General features: G+C 35.8%; 1 protein-coding gene across 4 annotated transcripts in view; it reads left to right on the top strand.

Moving 5' to 3' along the window:
• PPHLN1 (periphilin 1) overlaps positions 1-19,898 on the top strand; it is a 70,545-nt gene that overhangs the window by 20,212 nt on the left and 30,435 nt on the right. For 2 of the 4 annotated variants that reach the window (XM_055807117.1, XM_055807116.1), the window contains exons 6-9: positions 9,602-9,816; positions 13,583-13,665; positions 17,725-17,844; positions 19,511-19,651. In XM_055807117.1, the coding sequence (XP_055663092.1) occupies positions 9,602-9,816; positions 13,583-13,665; positions 17,725-17,844; positions 19,511-19,651 (559 nt within the window). Of the gene's footprint in view, positions 1-9,601; positions 9,859-13,582; positions 13,666-17,724; positions 17,845-19,510; positions 19,652-19,898 lie in introns of all 4 variants that reach the window. The other 2 variants (XM_055807118.1, XM_055807115.1) reach the window with 1 other exon arrangement.

The raw sequence follows: 19,898 nt of genomic DNA, 5'->3' as shown, positions 1-19,898 counted from the left end.
AGAGGGTGGGAATACTAGGATACAGTAAAGGAGAGGAAAAAGTTTGGTGTTACAGATAGCATAGACATCCTTTTGTTAAGCATTTTACTGCAAAGAGAAGGTTTTTGATATGCAGTTTCCACCTACTGCTGCATTTGAGTGTATTATGATCGACACCTGAGGAAAAGTTCATCAATAAAGCAATTACATAATCTCATGCCATTGGTATTATTTTTAAAAAGTGATGCTGTTTTTGCATGGTAACAAATTATTCTCAATGCTAGGCTTGACATTTATTCAGGATATATGCATGTATAACCATACAAGGTTCTTTCCCTTGTATATGAAGCTTTGTAGTATTAGTTTGTGAGTTGATAAGAAATGTTTTTGTCAAAGTGGAACTCAGTGTTGACACCATGACATACACTTGTGTCAGCCAGCTGTGGGAATGTCCTTCTCTTCTGAAATCTGACTTTGAACAGTTGCACGTTAAATGAAGTCCTACCTTACCTAGTCTACTATGCCTGATTATTTTTGGAAGTTATTTTTGAGAATGTGTTTATACAATTTGGAAGTAGAATGGGAAAGTTATTTTAATGAGTTACAGAATGGTTTTGGTTGGAAGGGGCCTTTAAAGGTCATCTAGTCTAACCCCCCTGCAATGAGCAAGGGCACCTTCAACTAGATCAGGTTGCTCAGAGCTCCATCCAAGTTGACCTTGAATGCTTACAGGGATGGAGCATCTACAGCCTCCCTGGGCAACCTGTTCCAGTGTTTCACCACACTCATAGTAAAAAAAAAAATAATAAAAAAATCTTCCTTATATCTAGTCTGAATCTACCCTCTTTTAGTTTAAAACCATTACCCCTTGTCCTATCACTACATGCCCTACTAAAAAGTCTGTTACCAGCTTATTTATAAGCGCCTTTTAAGTACTGAAAGGGTTGCAATAAGGTCTCCCTGGAGCCTTTTCCAGGCTGAACAACTCCAGCTCACCCAGTGTTTCCTCATGGGAGAGGTGTTCCATCCCTGTGATCGTTTTTGTGGCTCTCCTCTGTACCTGCTCCAACAGGTCTGTGTCTTTGTTGTGCTGAGGGCTTCAGGGCTAATGCAGTACTCCAGGTGGGGTCTCACTAGAGTGGAGCAGCAAACCAATTTGGGTTTGATGAAGTAGTAAACAATGTACATGTTCTACAATTTTTATCTTACTAGATGCATTTTTTGGAAGAATTGTGTACAAGGATTATTTAATGTAAAGGATTACGTTAACAGGAGATTGAAGTGACAAGCAATGAATTGTCTTCAAAAACTCACTTCAGCTATTGTTAATTTTATCCGTTACTAATACTCCTTTCTATTTAACAGTATGCTGTTTTAAAAAATTATCTTTGCATCTACATTTATCTATCATTACAGCCAGAATATTGTTTTCAGTGTTACTTAGATATGTATGTGTTGTTATTTTTGAGTCTTACTGATGCTAACTTTTAAGTACTATAAAATTCTGCCAAGGGACCTATTTTATTTATCATAAATAAATAACAGTAATGAATGCAGTAAGGAGACTGATCTTCCAACAGTAAAAATCTATTTCCACAGCAGTTTAAACCTATCTAAGCTGGTGCTGTGCCAGTCGTTCCCTCTCCCTGGTACTGTTTCAGGTGGTTGTACTCTTCAGTGAGCTGGTCCTGCGTGCTAACTCACCACAGTCAATTAAATAATTGTCTACCAGTTTGGTTGCCTGCGAGAAAGTATCAATGCCAGCTTAGGCATGGAGTAGTAAAATGGATTCAAGGAAGGCCGGGAAGGTTGCGCTTGTAGCAACATCAGTTTGAATCAGTATGACTTGTGGAGCTATGTTCTGAAGTTAACTGTTATTAAATCACTGAAATAACTGAAGACATACAGTAGTTACTGAAGGATTTTTAATAATGAATTTACCCAAGTAGCATGGCTTGTTTTTGTGTTAAATAAGTTCATATTTGTAACAGATAGGAAACGACCTAAAAAAAAAAAAAAAAAGGCAAGAGATACTGGTGTACATTATAGTGATTGTAAACTGTAATCAAAGTGAAAGAAAAAAGCAAACTGGGAACAAAAAGGTAAAGCTATGTAGCTGAATAATGTATAAGAGAAAATGTCTTAACTTGGGGCTTTGTGATTCTGAACAAACTACATACATGACAGGAACAAATGAGAGCAAACAAAGAAAAAAACTGGTTGTGGTACAATAAATTTTTTCTTCATATATAATGTCTTTTATCTTGAGAAATCCAAAAGCAGAGGTGGTTTGCTAACTTTTATTTAAATTTGTTATGCAAAAGTCTGTACCACTATTACAAAACTGGTGCATAAATGAATGAAACTTATTTGACCTAATTGTTTCAGATCTCACTTTAAGAATAAAAGCATAGCAATTTGTGGAGCATTTTTCTGATACAGAGAAAAAAGGAGTGTTTTTCTGATTTATAGATCTCATTAAGGGATTTGGAAAGGGGGAGAAAACTAAATATAATACGGGTATTGTGTGACAGTATTACTGACATAAGGTATTACTGCTTATAAACTTCTTCCACAACTTGCTCTTTCCTTTTGCAGCTTTTTATTGATAGGGTTAGAAAGTCAATCACAAGGGCTGATCAAATCAGTATGTATTACTGCAGTACGCTACTTGTTGCTTTCTCTGACGAAAAGCCTTAAGAGCTTCTTTAGCAGATATTTCATGGTTCCTGAGTTCTATTCAAAAACTTTAAACGTATTCTTTGCGAAAAAGATTAGTAGTTTGCTGACATAAAATTCATTATGCCCGGAAAAATGTAGTGCAAAAATATATCCTTCTTCCTTTCAGGTCCTTAGTGTGTGTAATAGACAACTGCTTGCCTGCATTGAATTGCTCGACAAGCACTGAGTGTGAAGTAAAAAACAAAACAAACCCAAAGGAAACCCCCAAACAGCCCCCCACAAAAACCACCAAAACAACACCCCCACAAAACCAACAAAACAAAGAACCCCACTAGACATACACACACCCACACCCCCCTTTCATTCAGAAACAAAAACATTCTTTTGTTTTGAATTTTGGCAGAATAAAGTTGTGTGACTCTAAACAGCATGTGTTTTCCTCTGCAGTCTCATGCCTTTTTCCATACTGATTAAGATCTTTAAAAATTAAAATTTATTTTAAATATTTCATAGAACTGTTTACTTGTGTTTCATAGTATGTTATTGACCACACGTGCTTGTTCTCAATACCTTTATGCTTGCTTTGGGGTAGTACTTGGGAATGTTTTCCATGTCCTATGCCATCAATCCCGTGTCCTTTGGTAGCACAGGGAAACTTTCTGAAGTAATTTTCTCATGTGCTGGTCTCGGTGCCTGAGGCAGGATGACAGCAAATGTGCAACCACCTACTTAGGAAGGTCTGTCCCATTAGAACTTTCTCTAGAAGCAGTAATGATGACCAGTTTCACTGATCTGTTATGGTATCAGGAGAAAAAAAAGAAAGAAATATGTGAAGATACTGTATCATGCTTCCTGTCTTCCTTCCAATTTTAAGCTTGTCTGTTGAGATACAAGATTTGAATGGTTTCCATTTTGAATTAAGTCTATTTAGGATTTGGTTCAGTTGGTACTATATTGAGAAGTTTTTTCGTTGAACTAGTTACCTGAACTGCTTGACTGTTCTGGGGTGACTGCGCAAGAAGTTGAGAGTATGAGATCCAGCCCAACGATAGTGTCTGTCAGTAAATATTTGATCGGTGAAATTCTGTGTTGTTGTAATTGTTGTAGCTGTTAAAAGAAATTGTAACTTGGTCATCACTTCATGCCAATACACACTTTGGAACTTCAGTCCTATGATTTATTTTCTATTGCAGAGAAATTGCAGAGACTTACTTGGCCCTTGTTTTCAAAAAGAAAAGAGGCCAAGATCACATGCATTTGAATGCAGTTATTTTGTCTAATTTGCTCATGGTTTGTCTAATAAACATATTTTGTCTTTATTCTGCATACAGTTGTATAAAGCTGTTTGCTCTTAATTCTTTGGAACTTAAATCTGTGTTTTTCTGGACTCGTAACTCTTTCTTTTTCCTCTGTCCTTATCTGTATGCTTGACCATACAGAAAGAGAGTTTGTGTTTAAATATACTTTTATTGTATATGCTTATCTTCCAGCAAGTTTAGTGAAGTACATTATTGATGACAGTAGAAAAGAGCGTACTTTTTACTAAGGATAGAGAGGAGTATGATCTGATCTCCAGTTTTAGCTGGGTACATCGTTTTACTATTCAATTATAGGACACAGAGGCATTTCTCTCTAATGTTGCTGTAATACTCAAGTTGTCTAAGTTTTATTCCCTGATCTGTTAAGATGTCCCCAAGGTTGGGGGTAGATGAGTTTAGTAGCTTTTATATTGAATGAGGTGGGCAAGTGGCATCAGTGTGGGGGTTTGGTGTTTACGTATGGTAACTTCAATAGTACCACATGCAGCACAAAATTTGTGAAGCATTTATAAATTTTTAAATTTTTTTTGTACATCTAGTTATCCTCCTGTACATGAGATTGCCACTGTTTTGCAATGCACTTGCCTTTTTAGCCTTCCTGCAAAAAGTCATTAATAGGATTACATTGACTAGTCCTAATTACATTAATTTCATTTAAAGCAAATGCAATTATCACTTGCAAGTACTGCAATTACTTGCTTAGCCATAAAACATTGAAAACAAGTTGTCATAAGAAATCTGTTGTCATTTCAAATGTTCAGATGAAAGCCGATGGAACCAGATGCAATTACTTCTGTCTACTATGCTGTAATTCACTGCATTGTTTTAGCTTATGGTAAATGAGCATAAAGATCTTTGGACAATAATAAGATTAACTCCACTTTAGAGACTTATTTTAAAGTAAACAGTTGGTTTGTTGCACAAACGTGTACTGCATGCTTTGGAAAGAGAGGGAATGATTTTGGGGAGAGTGGATGGTGGCTGGAATCTTCCACAAGTTTGAAGATGTTAAGAGTAGAGGTGTTCTTGACTCTTCGTGTTTGCTTTTGGAATGTTTAAGACAGCAAATCTTTTGAGAAACTTAGAGGTCAAGGGTGTAGTATATTTTATTAAATGTTTTCTACATCATCTCAGTCACGTTGTTAGTGACACAGTTAGTTAGCTCTGTTAGTCTCTGCACTGTCCTGACAACACAAAAGGATTTTTTTTGTTTCGCTTTTCCTCCCCCTTCACTTTGCCTATGTATTATGAGACAGTGTATTGAGTTAAGAAGCGTAGTTCAAATCTTGTTTATTTCTTTACACTGAAGTCTGGAGTCTTAGGAGATATGTATAATTTCCTGAATTTATTTATAAAATGGTGTGAGTTACTTTTAGGCAAGGTTAGTAATAAGCCCAGGCCAATAAATTGAATGTCTACCCCCTTTGACAAGAGCAATAATCTTTCTCAGATGGAAGGGGTCACATAAACTTCTCTGTTGACTTTTTATCTAGGTGATAGGCTGTGCTTACCTGTGAGTTACTGAAAGGACCTACAGTTTTGCCTCCACAGCAATATGCTGTTGGTTGCCAGTCTCTTTGGTGCAGCATCAAAAGCGTGAGTTACGTCCTCTATGGCTGGACCACTTCGTAGATTAATGTTTTAGTTGAAAAGATGGATGTCTTGGCATGTAGAAGTCAAGAGAGAACTGTAGGAATGAAATACTGCACACAGTTGCCCAGTAGCTTGAATACAATGAGAGCAAAGTAAGATTCCACTTGCAGTATGGGCAAAAGTTTTGTTTGTATATGATGCGCTTTCATGTACCCAAGTACACCTCCATTCTCAGGCATTTCACATCTAGCAAGTGATTGAATTTTGCCTTTATGTACTCTTAAAGTACAAAACTGACACACCAGTTTGTGTTAGTCTTTGTTTCACATAGCTTAAGTTGTACCTCTCCCTTTTGTAAATTAGAAGGCTTCCTGTAGCCCTCATTTTCCCTCAACATTGCTGCTGAATGGTTTTCAGGGCATAAAAGGGCAGGGAGGGACGAGACCAGAAGTACTCTGTGTGGTAGTGGTAATTTAGGAAAGGTAGTGTCTCTGATCCTTTGATAACTGAAAATCTCCCATGTTGTATTCCCTTGGTCTTCTGCTATTCAGAAAGCCCTACCTTTGCCTATTCTGTATTTGTGCTTTTTCCCCTGGGAATCTGGAACTGATGTTTAACTGAAATAATTCTCAGGCTTGTGCTCTTCTCTCAGCTGCCCTTGGTGGATGGTATATCAGGGTATGGCTGTTTACTTATAAAATTGCAGGAGCTCATCCAAGATTATCCCCTTTGGTCAAGTTTCATGGAGGTTAAAAATGCTAATGCTTCCTGTTGTAATACTGCTGAAAACTAAATTGTGCTTTCAGGACTAAGTGTGAGATATGAATACAAAGTATAAAGATAAGAGGAATTGTATATAAAAGGGATTAATCCTATATTTGTTGTTAAGGGCACTAGTTCTATTTTAAAGTTATGGCCAAGCACAAAATTTTGCATCTCTATTAAATATTGTCCCTGCTCAATAAACCTTTTGAGTATGTGTTGGAATCTGAAGCATGTGCTTAACTGCTTTGCTGAATTGAGGCCTTCATTACCAAATTGCAGGTGTATGTTAGCTTAAGTATTGAAGGAAAGAAGAAAAAAAAAAAAAGTAAAACAATCCTTATTTTGTTCTGTTTGCTATATTAATGCAAAACGTCAGAAATGCTGTACTGTTGTTGTCTGAAACAGAATTAATACTGTTAATGGCTTGAGTTTTCAGCATAAGATCCAGTTAAGAATTACATGGAATGATGAAATGACAATATAAGAAATGAAAGAGTTTCTACTTTTTTATGCATAATGTTATTGTAGAATGAGGCTTTAAAATGTTTTCCTGTTTAAAAGTGTGTTTCAATGATATTTTGTAAATTTACAAAATTCTTATGTGGATACTAGAGCATTTATTATATGTGTGCAATAGCTGGGGCTTTGTAAAGGTTTCCATAATAAACTTCTCTGTATACTAGTGCTTAATAACTTGGTCATAAAAACGTGTTTTGGGCATAAAAGTGATGTACTGGTCTGCTAGAACACTTGTGCTTCTGGTCTGCTAGAAAACTTGTGCTTTAAAAATAAATGACATTATTTAAAGAGAGAGATTTAGAAGGAAACTGAAGAAATAATGTGTTGTACCTAAATGATTCTTGATAAATATTTGATCTGTATGTTCTTTAATGAATAAAACCCAATTAATTAGACAAAATACTTCAGTGCTGAGCTAATCTTTCTAGTATTCTTAGAAAAGTTTGAACTTTTGCTTTAAGTCTGTTGCTACATAAAATGTTCATACATGTAATGTAGATAAAGCGTTAGTTCTCTATTTTTCAGCTACATCTCGTATGTTTGAGAACTCGACTGGCACCTTTTAGATACTTTTTTATTCCTAAATTTAAGTGGAAAAAGGGGTTTGAGTGTTTCTTCATTAAACATGTTTTCTCAGTCTCTGATAATTTCAGTTATTTCCTTCTGAAAAATCTCCCATTAATCTATACATATCCTAAAGAGTAGTGGCCGAAGGTGGGTACGTTGTTGTTAGGCCCTTTAAGAAAGTAGGATTATCCTTCAGTGTATTCTAGGGTGATTCATTCTTTGATGTAAGTATCTATACAATGGCTACTGTATAGAGGCTATTTAATAGAGTAATGTTTAGCAATTCCTTAATTGCTTCTTTTGCTGGCTCACTTGGGAAGAAGAAAGCGTAGCAACAAATAGAAGAAGAAAAGATGTTTAGAAAGGAAATTAATACTGGGTTTTAGCACACCTGTTAAGATACAAATCCATGTAACATTGTCTTGTATCAGTTTTGGTATGCAGACCTGTAAAATATCTTTTTCTGTAAGATAACTATAAAAGGCCTGTGGTCTGTTAACGGTGAAATAATTATTTAATTGTAAAACCTGGCTTTGCTTCACTGGCATTTTACTGAAAACCAGGGTTACTGAGAGCTATTGATTCATACTTTAGTTCCGTATGAAAATTTTCAAAAGAAAGATTTTTCTTTTTGTTACTATTTTCCTGATACTATATTCCATCTGGAATGGGAGAAATAAGCTGAAGGATTGTCTATATTTTTACTGGATATCCTCCCACCTCAGTGATTTTTCTGTTGCAGAATAACCCGAATGTTGCTTGTGGGATGTTTGTGCTCTGAAGCAAACCACTCATGCCAATGTGCTTTCCATGCAAAAAGTAACTCAGTGCTGTATAAAACACATTGATGTAATAGCATTTGTATTACTGTGGTGGTACCTGTGTAGTTGCAGTAGTCCAAAACACCTTTGGCACACTGAAGTCCTTTGTTAGCTGTCACAAATGTGGGCCTGTAACATGCTATAGGAATTGTACACTAGAGGGCTTTTTTTTTCTTCATCAACATAAAATTAGCTATAGCTACACTGTGCAAAATAAGACCACCAGATCTTTGCTTGTCACTGTGAGACCTTCCCTTATTTAAAATATTGGACTATGATGAGAAATAGAGAAAAACAATGAAATAAGGTGCATCCTGGCTTACTGTAAATGCTACAAATCTTTATTTTTGCTTAGCAGTACTATGGAGGAGCTGAGAAGTACTTGCTTCTCTTAGCAATGTGTCTTCTGACCCAGGCAAGTGTCACAAGTCTAGATTCAGTAGGTGCTTGTGTGTTTGCTAGCTTTGAAATTCTTCAGGAAAAGTTCAATTTGATACTGTGTTTGTGACCTTTACGTATATATGTATATTAATATAATTTGCAGGTAACCGGGATGTTTGGGATATGGTCTGGAGTAACAATATATAAATTTAGTAGAAAGTTTTGATGTTTACTAGGTTATGGTTTCAAATCAGTTTGGTTTCATAGAATAGGGAGTGTGTGGCATTTTACAGTAAAAGTTCAAAATGAGTATTATGTATTGTGAAAGACAGACTTTTTAGTATGTATAAATATTCATATTTTCATTCAAGGTTTGACCTTGGGTGGATACATAGGCATGAGGATAGATATTCTGCAGTTTTCTTTTTGTCCTTGCTGTTTATAAACTGAAATCCCTCAGTGATATTTCCCACAGCAAGCTGTGTGAAATCAAACGAGGGACATGGTCCCTTGAAAATAAGGGTAAGAGAAAAATAGAGTTGACAAACGGTGAAATACTGTGAGCAATATTTGCATATGCATTTTCAGCTCTTGTGAATTAAGGCTTAATTTCCGTGTGGAGTGAATCTGAAGAAATAAAATATAGGAGTCCCAATTTCTTGAATGTCTCTTTCTCTTACGTAAATTATAGCTGTATATCAAGAAATAGAAAGGAATTAGCTTTTAGTGATGAAGTAGTTGAATGAAATCTGAAAAAAATTACATGCATATACATGTTTTTCTACTTTCCTACTTGTTTTTTGTTCATTGCCTAGTACTCAGTGCTGAAGATTGCAGCTGTGTCCAGCAGATAGATGACAGCTAACCTATTTGTGTGTACCAGACATAAAATGTTGCCGTTGTATTATCTATTGCTGTTCTATGAGCATTGGAAGAGCTAAACAAGTAACTTTTATTTTTCGGTTTTCTTCAAAGGGACATCAGAGATGGTTTCAGAAGAAAAAGCTTCTATCCTTCTCATTACATGAGAGAGCGATCCCCTCATAAGAGGGACTCTCCTTTCTTCAGGGAATCACCAGGGAGCCGAAGGGATTCTCCACACAGCAGATCTGGCTCTAGTGTCAGTAGCAGGAGCTACTCTCCTGATAGAAGCAAAACCTATCCTTTCCACCAGTCCCAGCATAGCAGAAGTATGTCATCTTTACATAAAAGAAATATTTCTTCTCAGCAAGGTAATGCTGGATTAATGATGAGAACTGGTTAGTGAGGTGAAACTCACTGTATAAGCCCTTTTTCTTTACATGCTGTCTTTTACAATGAGAAGACTAGACAATTTGTACTAATTATGTGTTGCCTGCTCCTTGGTTTTTTCATTGTGTACTCTGTTCCCTTACCTATTTCATGTGGGAGATTGTAGGTGTTATTTCAGTAGCAGCTCTAGACTGACTGTAGGAGTTTCAGCTGCACGGTTTTATCTAGTAGCATATGTTATTTTCCTTTTAGCATCAACTGCTTCTCTTATTTCTTTATGTGCTTTATTGAATTCCCTTACAGGAAACTTTGCAGTCATCTATAGCAGATAAAGACTTTTATTCCTGCAACCAGGGCAAAAGAGGGATTAAAGAAAGTTGGAGAAATTAAAGTGCATACTGCTACTTGTTACATTTTCTGTAAATGTTCTTAGAACTATATTATTAGAGTTTTGAAGCTGGTGATTTTTTTGCAATTTCATCTCATTGTCAGATTCCCTCTAATCGTGCTTTCCTCAGTGAAACGTGAAACCAATCTCATTTGAGTCTATACTGCGTATGTTCTGACGTTTAAAAGCTTGGCTGTTAATCTTAACCAGAAATTTAATGAATCATCCGTTTTGAAAATATTTAAGGTTTTCCTATTTGAATAATATGAAACAAACAAAAAAAAGAGGCAAAATTGCTTTTTTTAGTAGACTATAATCTTAGCCACTGCTATTTGTACAGCCTATGTAAATTAATCCAATTTGATTGCCCTTTCTGCAAACACTTTCTAGTAAACTATATAAACCTACTGTTCGTTTTGGCAGCTTTTTAAAAATCAATTAGATTTTTTTTTTAATTCACTGATAAGCATATTGTCTGTTTCTAGAGTGGCACACTGGACCGTTATGTAGCACTTCTTGCCAAAAAAAGGTCTTGTGGATATTTTTTTAGTCAACACTGTTTAAATATTGAGAAATCATTTCACTCCTTATAGAGTACAAATTGTCTTTCTAGCTCATCATTGCAATTCTTTTAACATTTTGAAACAATACTCAGTGAACATGAATTCCTCTAAGTGTAGGAAAGGAAGAGAAAAATATGATGTTCAGTTATATTTGTAGAAGTGTTGTAGGTGTGCAGATCGCAATTACCAGGAACCGGAAAAATTGTAAGAAACCATATAAAATTTTGGAATGTTTCAGGTTTTTCCCTAAAACTTTGCGCCGACTTCAGTCACATTTGTAGTATGTTGGCAGAATTACTCAAACAGTAGCAGAGGTAGCAAAGTAGAAGCAGACATCTTCACAAACCAGAAAGGATGCTGGTTACATTTAGGCCTGTGGTTTTTGTGATTTCTTTCCAATTGCGTGGAAAACACCTCTTCCCATCATCTTTAAATCAGTTCTAAGAGACCACATGGCTGGACTATTTCTTTATAACTGCCTGTTCACTGGAAAAGAGTACTAGTGAACTGTTCCTCTAGGTGACTGAATTAAAATGGCCTATTCAGAATGTATAAATGGCTTAAATAATACTTTCAGAATTATGTTTGATTTGTCTTAGGAAAGCTTATATGTTACATATTTAAAAGAAACATAAAGTGGGACATACGTATGTCAGCAGCACATTTTAGTCTGTACTTAAATGGGTTTACAATATGTGAAGTACATACTGTTTCATGCAGAACTTACAATACTGCATCTTTTTAAATATCATAGTGCTGTTTAATATCATGCTGCTGTCTGAATCAGTTTGGCCTCATGACTTCCACTGAAGGAGGAATATCCCATGCTTTCCAGCCCTTTATAAATTAGAATAAATACAGTATTTGAACAAAGACAGCTTGGGAGGTGACACATAAAGCAGCTTGGTAAAGCGAGGGGAAGGGCTGATGGGAAAGGACAGGCATTCAGCTGTGGTGGCAGACCATGGAGAGAAGCAGGGTGGTACTCCACCTGTGGAGTGCTGCGCTGAGGAGGTGAAAGAAGGCAAGTAGTGGAGCTTGGAAAGCATCGTGTTCAATTTTATAGGTAGGGCTTGCTGATTCAAAATAGCCACACACGTTCAGAAAAAAATGCCCTAATGTCTCCAGGTTAAATGGTGGATTTTCTCTCTGGTTAATTTTGAGTAATTCACTGCCACTTGTATCAGCTGTTTCGTCTGTTCAAGCGCAAAAATATAATCCACTCATCTGAGACAATCTTTAAAGAACCCAGTGTGATGTAGGAGGCAAAGTTAGAGGAGTATGTAAATTTAAAAGGAGGTGGCTTATCCATGAGGCTGAAAAGCAGGTATCACAGGAGCAACACTCTGGTGTTCCTTGGTGGTGTCAAGGGAGGCGTTCTGTCTCCCATGCTTTGGGGAGTGTGACAGATTAAGGCACGATTACTTCTATCCTCACGTTTTTGGTTTTGTCATATACTTTATATTTATGGGAACTTTTAATTTTTAAATTGGAATACTTGCTTTTGCCAGAGTAACTTCCCCAGCTATTTTCAGTAGCGTTTTCGAAAGACGGATCGGTAGCTGGGAGGATTTTGGTGTGGATTAGTAGACTTTCAACATCGTAGCAGTAACTCGCTTGCCTCTAACGAGTGTAGAGGTGAGCAGCTGTTTGATCTTTGCTTTGTATTAAGTCTATGCTATACATATGGTATGAAAATGTGGGCAAAGAGTAGAAGACCAACCTTTCAAATACCTCTTAAACATTTCATATTGTTAAAAGTATGCATTTTGCATAGACTTTTCCTTACATTTTTTGTGTAGATAGTGGTATTTTAAAATACACAACACGATGCAGTCTTATGACATCAAGTGAAAAAAAGAAAATAGCTCAGCTCTAAAGAGTGAGATGCTGTTTGCTCTTTATTGTTTTGATCATTAAAGCCGTATTTGTTCACAGTTACACTGAAATAATTTATATCCTAATTTTCATAAGTATTTGACAGACTTTTAAATTCATCCCTTTCTTAACTCTTGTATTAATACAAATTTAATGGAAGCCAAGGTAAGTCTATATTATTTCCCATTTGTGAAGAGTCAACCATGTCCCAGTGAATGTGAATAGTTAATTTAGGCCTACTGACAACACGTTTGCTTTTCATACTTACCTTTTGCAGATCACTTACATGTAATCCATGCACCACAGGTTGAAAACTAGTAGTTTACACTGCAGTGAGTTCTGCTGCTGCAGGCTGCCTGTAACCTGTCTGTGGTAAGGCTGTGCACAGGCTGTGATTAGCACTGTGAATTTGAATTGTCATTATACCAATTCTAGCTCTTACAAGACAAACACTGATAATACAAAGAGCATCTAGCCTGTGGTTGCTACAATATAGGACTGTTTCCCATGGCAGAGCTTTTCAACATACTGTGGCCTGCTAAACCAGTTCCTACACTGCCTGGTTTCCTCGAGTGATTGACTGGTGTCTAATATTCCACCTGTTTATATTATTACAGGAATATTAAAGAGTAGAACCACATTGTCTTGCCAAATCATATTGATATGCCCTTTCAGTTAATGTTGAAAAAAAAATGAAAAATGGCTTCTCTCTTTGTAAAGAGGAGAAAGTGTTATCAGTGTTTATTAGATGGTGGAGCCTGTAGATTTCATGTCTCACTTAAGCGACTTTCACTGCAGTTTTTCTAGACAATAAGTATATTTTCAACATGTATCTGTAATACAACTTTACAGTCATTATTTTTTTCTTAATTGTAGGTAAAGAGAGGACATCAGTTCAATCACTGAAAACATCAAGAGATGCATCACCTTCAGCCTCCCTAGCAGTACCCTCATCAAAGGTGAATTTTTTTTTCTAGTAGTTCTCACCCTGGTTTCAGATTGCTCATTGTTATTGGATGTTTTCCGCAGTTTGAAGGAGTTAATATATGCAGCTGTTAAGGAAAGGGCATCCTGAATTGCTCTGCAATCCAGCAGAGAGGATAAGTTTCCCTTATCTGGCAGGAAGGTGCTGATAATGCTGTGTATCTAACGATGACACTGACAAACCGTTTTGTTCTGTCTCATTTTAGGAGAAAGGGAGTTCTGTATGTATTTAAAATTGTGATTTTTCCAAAGTCTAGAGTGTGCTAGAAAAGGAATGACAAGGAGAAAACACTGTGGAAGCAGTTTTGAGGAGCAACAGATCTATTGAACAGGCCTGTAGTTGCACTGAACAACATCCTTCAGTGATTCCTAAGCTGGACTGGATTTGGAAGCTGGTGAAGTGTCTGACTGACTAGGAAGATAATGTGAATAGCAGAGTTGACTCTGAAGCAGGGCTGCTCAAGGATGTGTCAAGAATGATAGCATTTGCTTGGGAAGGGAGTCACTTTGCAAGATAGTTTGGTAATGTTGTTTTATATTCTAAATGATGCTTTTTTAATTTCCCATCAAATCTTGTGGGCTGAGCATCAACTACATAATATTGCTAATTAGTTAAAATGGACAGGCTAATAAACACTAATGAACAATCAGCGTTCAATATTGTTCTGGCTATCCTGTGGCAGCAAAAACATTTTCACATCAGACTGCTTGCCTGTAAATTATATTTGAGGTTAAAATTAACACAGGACTATTTTTCTAAATTGTTGAGAAATACTTTAATGAAAAATAAAGAAACAATACATTATATTGTTCTAAGTGAATAAGGGCCTATTAAAAAGTAGCATTTACCCTAAATAGCATGGTGTACTAGCCTGGTTCTTGAGGTCTTTTTAATAAAAGCAGTGGAATGCTTAAACAAAAAACAAAGGGGAAGAAAGAAAGGTACTTTTTGTTGCGAGGTGAGACTGAAGGAAACAATTAGGTGGGGAAAAAAAATCAGGCTTTGGTTGTGTTAATGTCATTCAAAGTACTTATCCCGTATGCAGCTCTTTTAGAACTGCTGTGCTAGGCATTTACTAATTGCCTGTGTCCTTAAGGAGGGAGGCAAGTGATACATTTTCAGTATATGTAAATAAGGAAAGTAAGATAAAAGCTGTTATTTACAAGTTACACTTATTTGGATTATAAAATAAACTTTAAGATTAGTTCGCCTACTTTGCTTACAGACTCAGAGCATTACAGCTTGATACCAAATCCTTGCTTAACACAAACATTTGAAAACACAGAGACGTTGCAAAATCTCTTGCTTTTGTATTAATACATAGTGTGAGCTTGCATATAAATTATTCTTTAAATGTTTTGCTTTCTTTTTCAGTCAGGTCTGATCTATGCTGTATTGGTTTTTTGCCAGCAGTTCACATATATCTGCTGGCAGTAGGTATCTACTTGATCCAAGCTACGCAAAATGAAATTCTGTTTGATGGAAACTGTTTCCCCAGACAACACAAATACTTATTGGGTATGCATCAGCTACAGAAATGGAAGTAGTTCAGTGACCTTTTACTGCTTTTATCTTGAAGTCCCAATATCTGCTTGTAACATACTGTCTTGTCAGGGGAGCTTCTTGGGGCGATGGCTGGATTACACTGACCAGTTAAGTTCTACAAGTGCTTCACCGATACAGAAATATTGACAGAAAAAGTCATAGCAAAACATTAACATCTCTAGGGCCAAGGTCTTACAATCTACTGAGACTCGAGACATGAGTTATCTATTTTATAGATTAAAGGAGATAATTTTCAATGCTCTAAATTATGATTTAGCTTTGAAATACTTACAAAGTTATATGCTTCCACAGCAGTATCTCTTTTCACTGTACTAACTATATGCAAATCTGAAAAGGTATTCTTATCTGTCTTGTAATTAATTTTTTACATATTCATGCATGTGAATTAATACATGTTGGTGTTATCTGATCATACCCACCTGTTTAATTGACTATGGCACAAAATCTTTTGTATTTTTCTTTGATAGCTGTCTGAACTGCAGGCCTTGGAGGCTGTATCCAATGTAATTAGAGCAAAAGGCAGGTGTGTGAGACAGGAAAGCTTTCCAACAAAGATAGCAGAAAACTGACATGTTTTTGCTGTTCTCATGTTATGCATAAGCTAAAAAAAAAGACAAAAAAAAAAAAAAAGACACCTCCGTTTTGAGGCAGGTAGGGAAGTTCAGCTGTGTTTTACAAGATATACTAGGTTGTTCATTTCTTGCAAGTTTGCAGCCTAAAATTTAGTGACATGGAATTAAAACAGAATTTTTGCTGTGTTCCAGTAGTTATACTAGAGTGCTTAGTTTCTGTTTAAGGCTCGTTGGAAATACCGTAGGTCATGTGAGATTTTCTTTATTTCATTTCATGCAAAGCTGACTGTTGGTGACAAAGATACTGGTCTTTTTCTTAGTATTGGCCAGAGCTACAATGGAGGAAAGGGAAAGATTCATAGTAGAACCACAGTGCAAGATTTTTTGGCAGCTAGGGAAAAGTCAGGTTAAAGGTAAAAATCAGGCATGCTGTGGGGAATAAGAACATTGGGGGGAAAAAAACCTGGCAGCAGGTAGTTTGTAATGAGATTAGTGTAAGAATAATTGTGTAGTTTGGAAAGGTAGAGATGGGCTAATTGTTCTATGAATTATATTACCCCTTTCTTTTAAGGACCCTCTTCACACCCCTGCATATTGAACTTTGTCACCTCCTGACTGCTGATTATAATTCTTTAATTTGCAATTATAGAAAAGAGGGATTCCTATTTAAACATTGTGTTGTACTTCTCTTCTGGATTCAGATAAAGGTGGTGTCTTTGACACAGAATCCTGGAAGGGTTCGGTCAATTTTATAATTGTGCCATCCTACAGCACAAAGAGATGTTTGGATATTATTTTATTTCAGGTAAGCACAAAAGGTCTGAAAATGAAGCAGTGTTTTTACAAGTCACAGTTACTTGCTTCTGCTGGTCATTTCTGTAATTTAAAAAAAACTAATGGTAAGAGAAGGGAGTGTTGCCTTTTTTTTTTTTTTGCCCACCTGTTTGCTAAGATGGAACAGGCATTGGTAGAAATTATGAAAACCTTTTTCAGGCAGTAGGATTTTTGTATCTTTTTCGTATATCTGTCTTAGTGTTGTAGTTTTTAATACTAGAATTGTACAGATTCTTAAATGGATTCTTCTATATGTGTAGTTGATTCCAATGAAATGCCCACATAGTGGTAACAGGATTTATAAAGCTAGCTATTCTTAAACTGGTTTTGTTATGTGGGTATTTGTCATTGTTTGTTTGTTGCTCTGTTAATAGAAGCTAAATTGTGTTCTTAGAGAGAAATCAATTTTAAAGTATTTGAGTGTTTCATCTTGAAAGGTAGGTTAAAAGGCCATAAAGCCATGACTGACTCTATTATAAATGATCAACGTTCCCACAAATAAAAAATAATGAAATTTAATACAAGCAGCTCTGATCATTTTAAAGTATGTATAAAATAGATTTTGTCCCTAATTAGCTTAGGTTTTATAATCTACACAGTATTTAATAGTTTAGATTAGTTACAATCTAATAATTCTCTCTGAATCTCACTGATCTCACTGAATTATTAGATCACTCCATGCATGTATCCAACTTCTTAGTGCCCATTTGATCCAAGTCTCTTTAAACTCAAGCGATCTCAAATTTTCCGTTATCTCTCTCCTGTGAACTTTATTAAGTTGGTTCTGAAAGTATAGTGCTTTTTTTAACATTTTACTGAACTTTATTGATTTATCTTTCTTTCTCCCCTCTTTTTTTTTTTTTTTTTCTTCCTTTTTTTCTGTTCTCTCCCCACCTGCTTTTCTTTTTAAAGAAATCAGTCAGGTAATGAAATAGCTTCAGCTTCTGTATTTCCTATTTTAAAATGGTTTTGGGATCTGATTAACTATTTTAGTTTTGAAGATGTTTTGCCATGTGTAAACCTATTTTGTGTTAAACTTTGACTATAATGTTTTTGTACAGGCCTTGGATAAGAGCAACAGACTATCGGAAAAGGAACTCGCAGAAGCTGCAAGCAAGTGGGCTGCTGAGAAGTCAGAGAAGGCCGATGAAAGCAATTTACCTGAAATAACAGAGTATGATGTAAGACGGGATTATTTATTGTTTTATTTTAAAGTGTTACAACAATAGACTCTTGTTTTTCTGTACTCTCCTGAAAGGCACATTTTGTAAGTCACCCCTGAATTTGTCTGCTTGTGCTATTAAATGCTTGTTGAAAGGGATGGAGTGGGAGACTAAAGACTTGTTATTTTTTTATTTATTTATTGGGGGTGGGGAGTGGGGTGGTGGAGAAACAACCCCAAAACACAACAAACCCAAACCGCAAAAACAGAGTAGGTTTTGTTAGTATAATTTGAATTCATGTGACAACTGACAAAGTAAGACTGCAGCTTTCCCAGTGATTCTCCAAGGAACTCTTGCACTGGTGTACGTCTGTATGCCTACTGAGCTCCTAAAAATTAGCAAGGGACTTCTAAGTCAAAATATGCGTGTACAAGTAAAACGTAAGACTAGAAAACAATCTTTGATTTATTGAATTCAGTTCTGTGCCATGTCAACCTGCCATGTTCTGTATTCTTTTTTTCAGAAAGCACTCCTATGTTAAAAATTAAGCTTTTGCCTCAGTACTGCAGTGGGTAGTTTTTGGGGTGGTTTTTTTTCCGCAGAACCTTTACTTCATTAATACTTAGCTTTTTCCAGTTCATCTTCCGCAGTGCTTAATGGTTGAACTTTGTGTTGCACTGAATTTTTTAGCAGCCTTTACTCATTCTCGGGCATTTAATGATTTACTGCAGTGACAAGATGTGGGATGCAATCTAAAATGGCTTATATTGCTAAGTTGTGAGCACATACTTGTAGGACCACTTAAGTTTTTTGGGGTTTTTTTGGTGTCTAATGGTCTTCTCGTTCACATTAGTTAAATCTTAAGATTCTCTACCTCTTTATTTTTGAATAGTAGAAAATATTTTTATGCATCTTCTTCAATTCTCAAATCTTATTTAAAAACAATATTTTATTACTCTACAAATCTGTTCCATGATATTGGATTTAAATATGCTGTAGTAATTTCTTCTCTTTTTATATCTTCTATATAGCCTCCTTGAAGGGGGAGTCTTGTTTTCTTTGGGGTAGGGATACTGTCCTAACCTCTGTCTTAGAGGGAAGCTTATACAATTTTGGTACTTCAGTAAGATGTCTTATATTATCAGGAATCCGCTAAGATACCTATACAATAGGTATCTCTGTTCCTTTAATACTAAACCTGTGGTCCTGAATACTGCAAGAATTCATTCTGACAGCATTTAGATTTTGTCGATGCCTATTTAACTTTGATTTTGTTACTTTTATCCTTTCCCAGAGAACTAATCCCGCTTTCATTGTGGATTTTTCTTGCTAGCTGGTGTTATAAATACTACAAATCAAAGTTCCTTCTCAGCAGAAGGGCAGGTAAAGGTTATCTGACATCATTATCTTTATGCAGTTAAGACTGAGTCACAGGTGGTTTATTTATGATGTCATGTTTTTAGATATTTAAAATCCATACTTCTGTATTTTTTAATGGCAGCAATAATGCGTCACTAATAGTCTTGATAAGAAAACTCCTCTCTAACTGAATGACTGTATTTGAGTTTTTATTTTTGCTCTTACATTTTGAGGTTTTCTTGTAGTTTAACCCCAGGTGGTAACTAAGTACCATGCAGCTGCTCTCTCACTTGCTTTTAGAACTGAATATTATTATTTTTTTAAGGCTGGATCTTCAGCTCCATTATACATCGAACAAACAGAGGAATCAGAAATAAATATAACGGATAGTACAGAATTATATGAGGATGGACAGCTTCTTGGTCGTTCAAAAGCAATTGCAACTAAGACAAAGGAGATTGAACAGGTGAGTCATCTTGGCATTTTGTCACTGATATAGTACCTGTGTGATGGTTTGATCTGCTGGAAATATATTGATTTTTTTTATTTTTTATTTTTTCTTCCTTTGTGAAGCATAATATGAATGTAATCTGATTTCTTGGATAGTGTGATTATAACATCATCTGTTTAATCATGAAGAAGCACGGCATTTATCTTCACATGGGAATTTGTGGTAGTTTTCTGTAACTCACATGCAACAACTGCCATTTTGT

The sequence above is a fragment of the Falco peregrinus genome, chromosome 6 (genome assembly GCF_023634155.1).
Source record: "Falco peregrinus isolate bFalPer1 chromosome 6, bFalPer1.pri, whole genome shotgun sequence".
NCBI classification, from domain to species: domain Eukaryota; kingdom Metazoa; phylum Chordata; class Aves; order Falconiformes; family Falconidae; genus Falco; species Falco peregrinus.
This window is presented reverse-complemented; position numbering and strand designations above follow the sequence as displayed.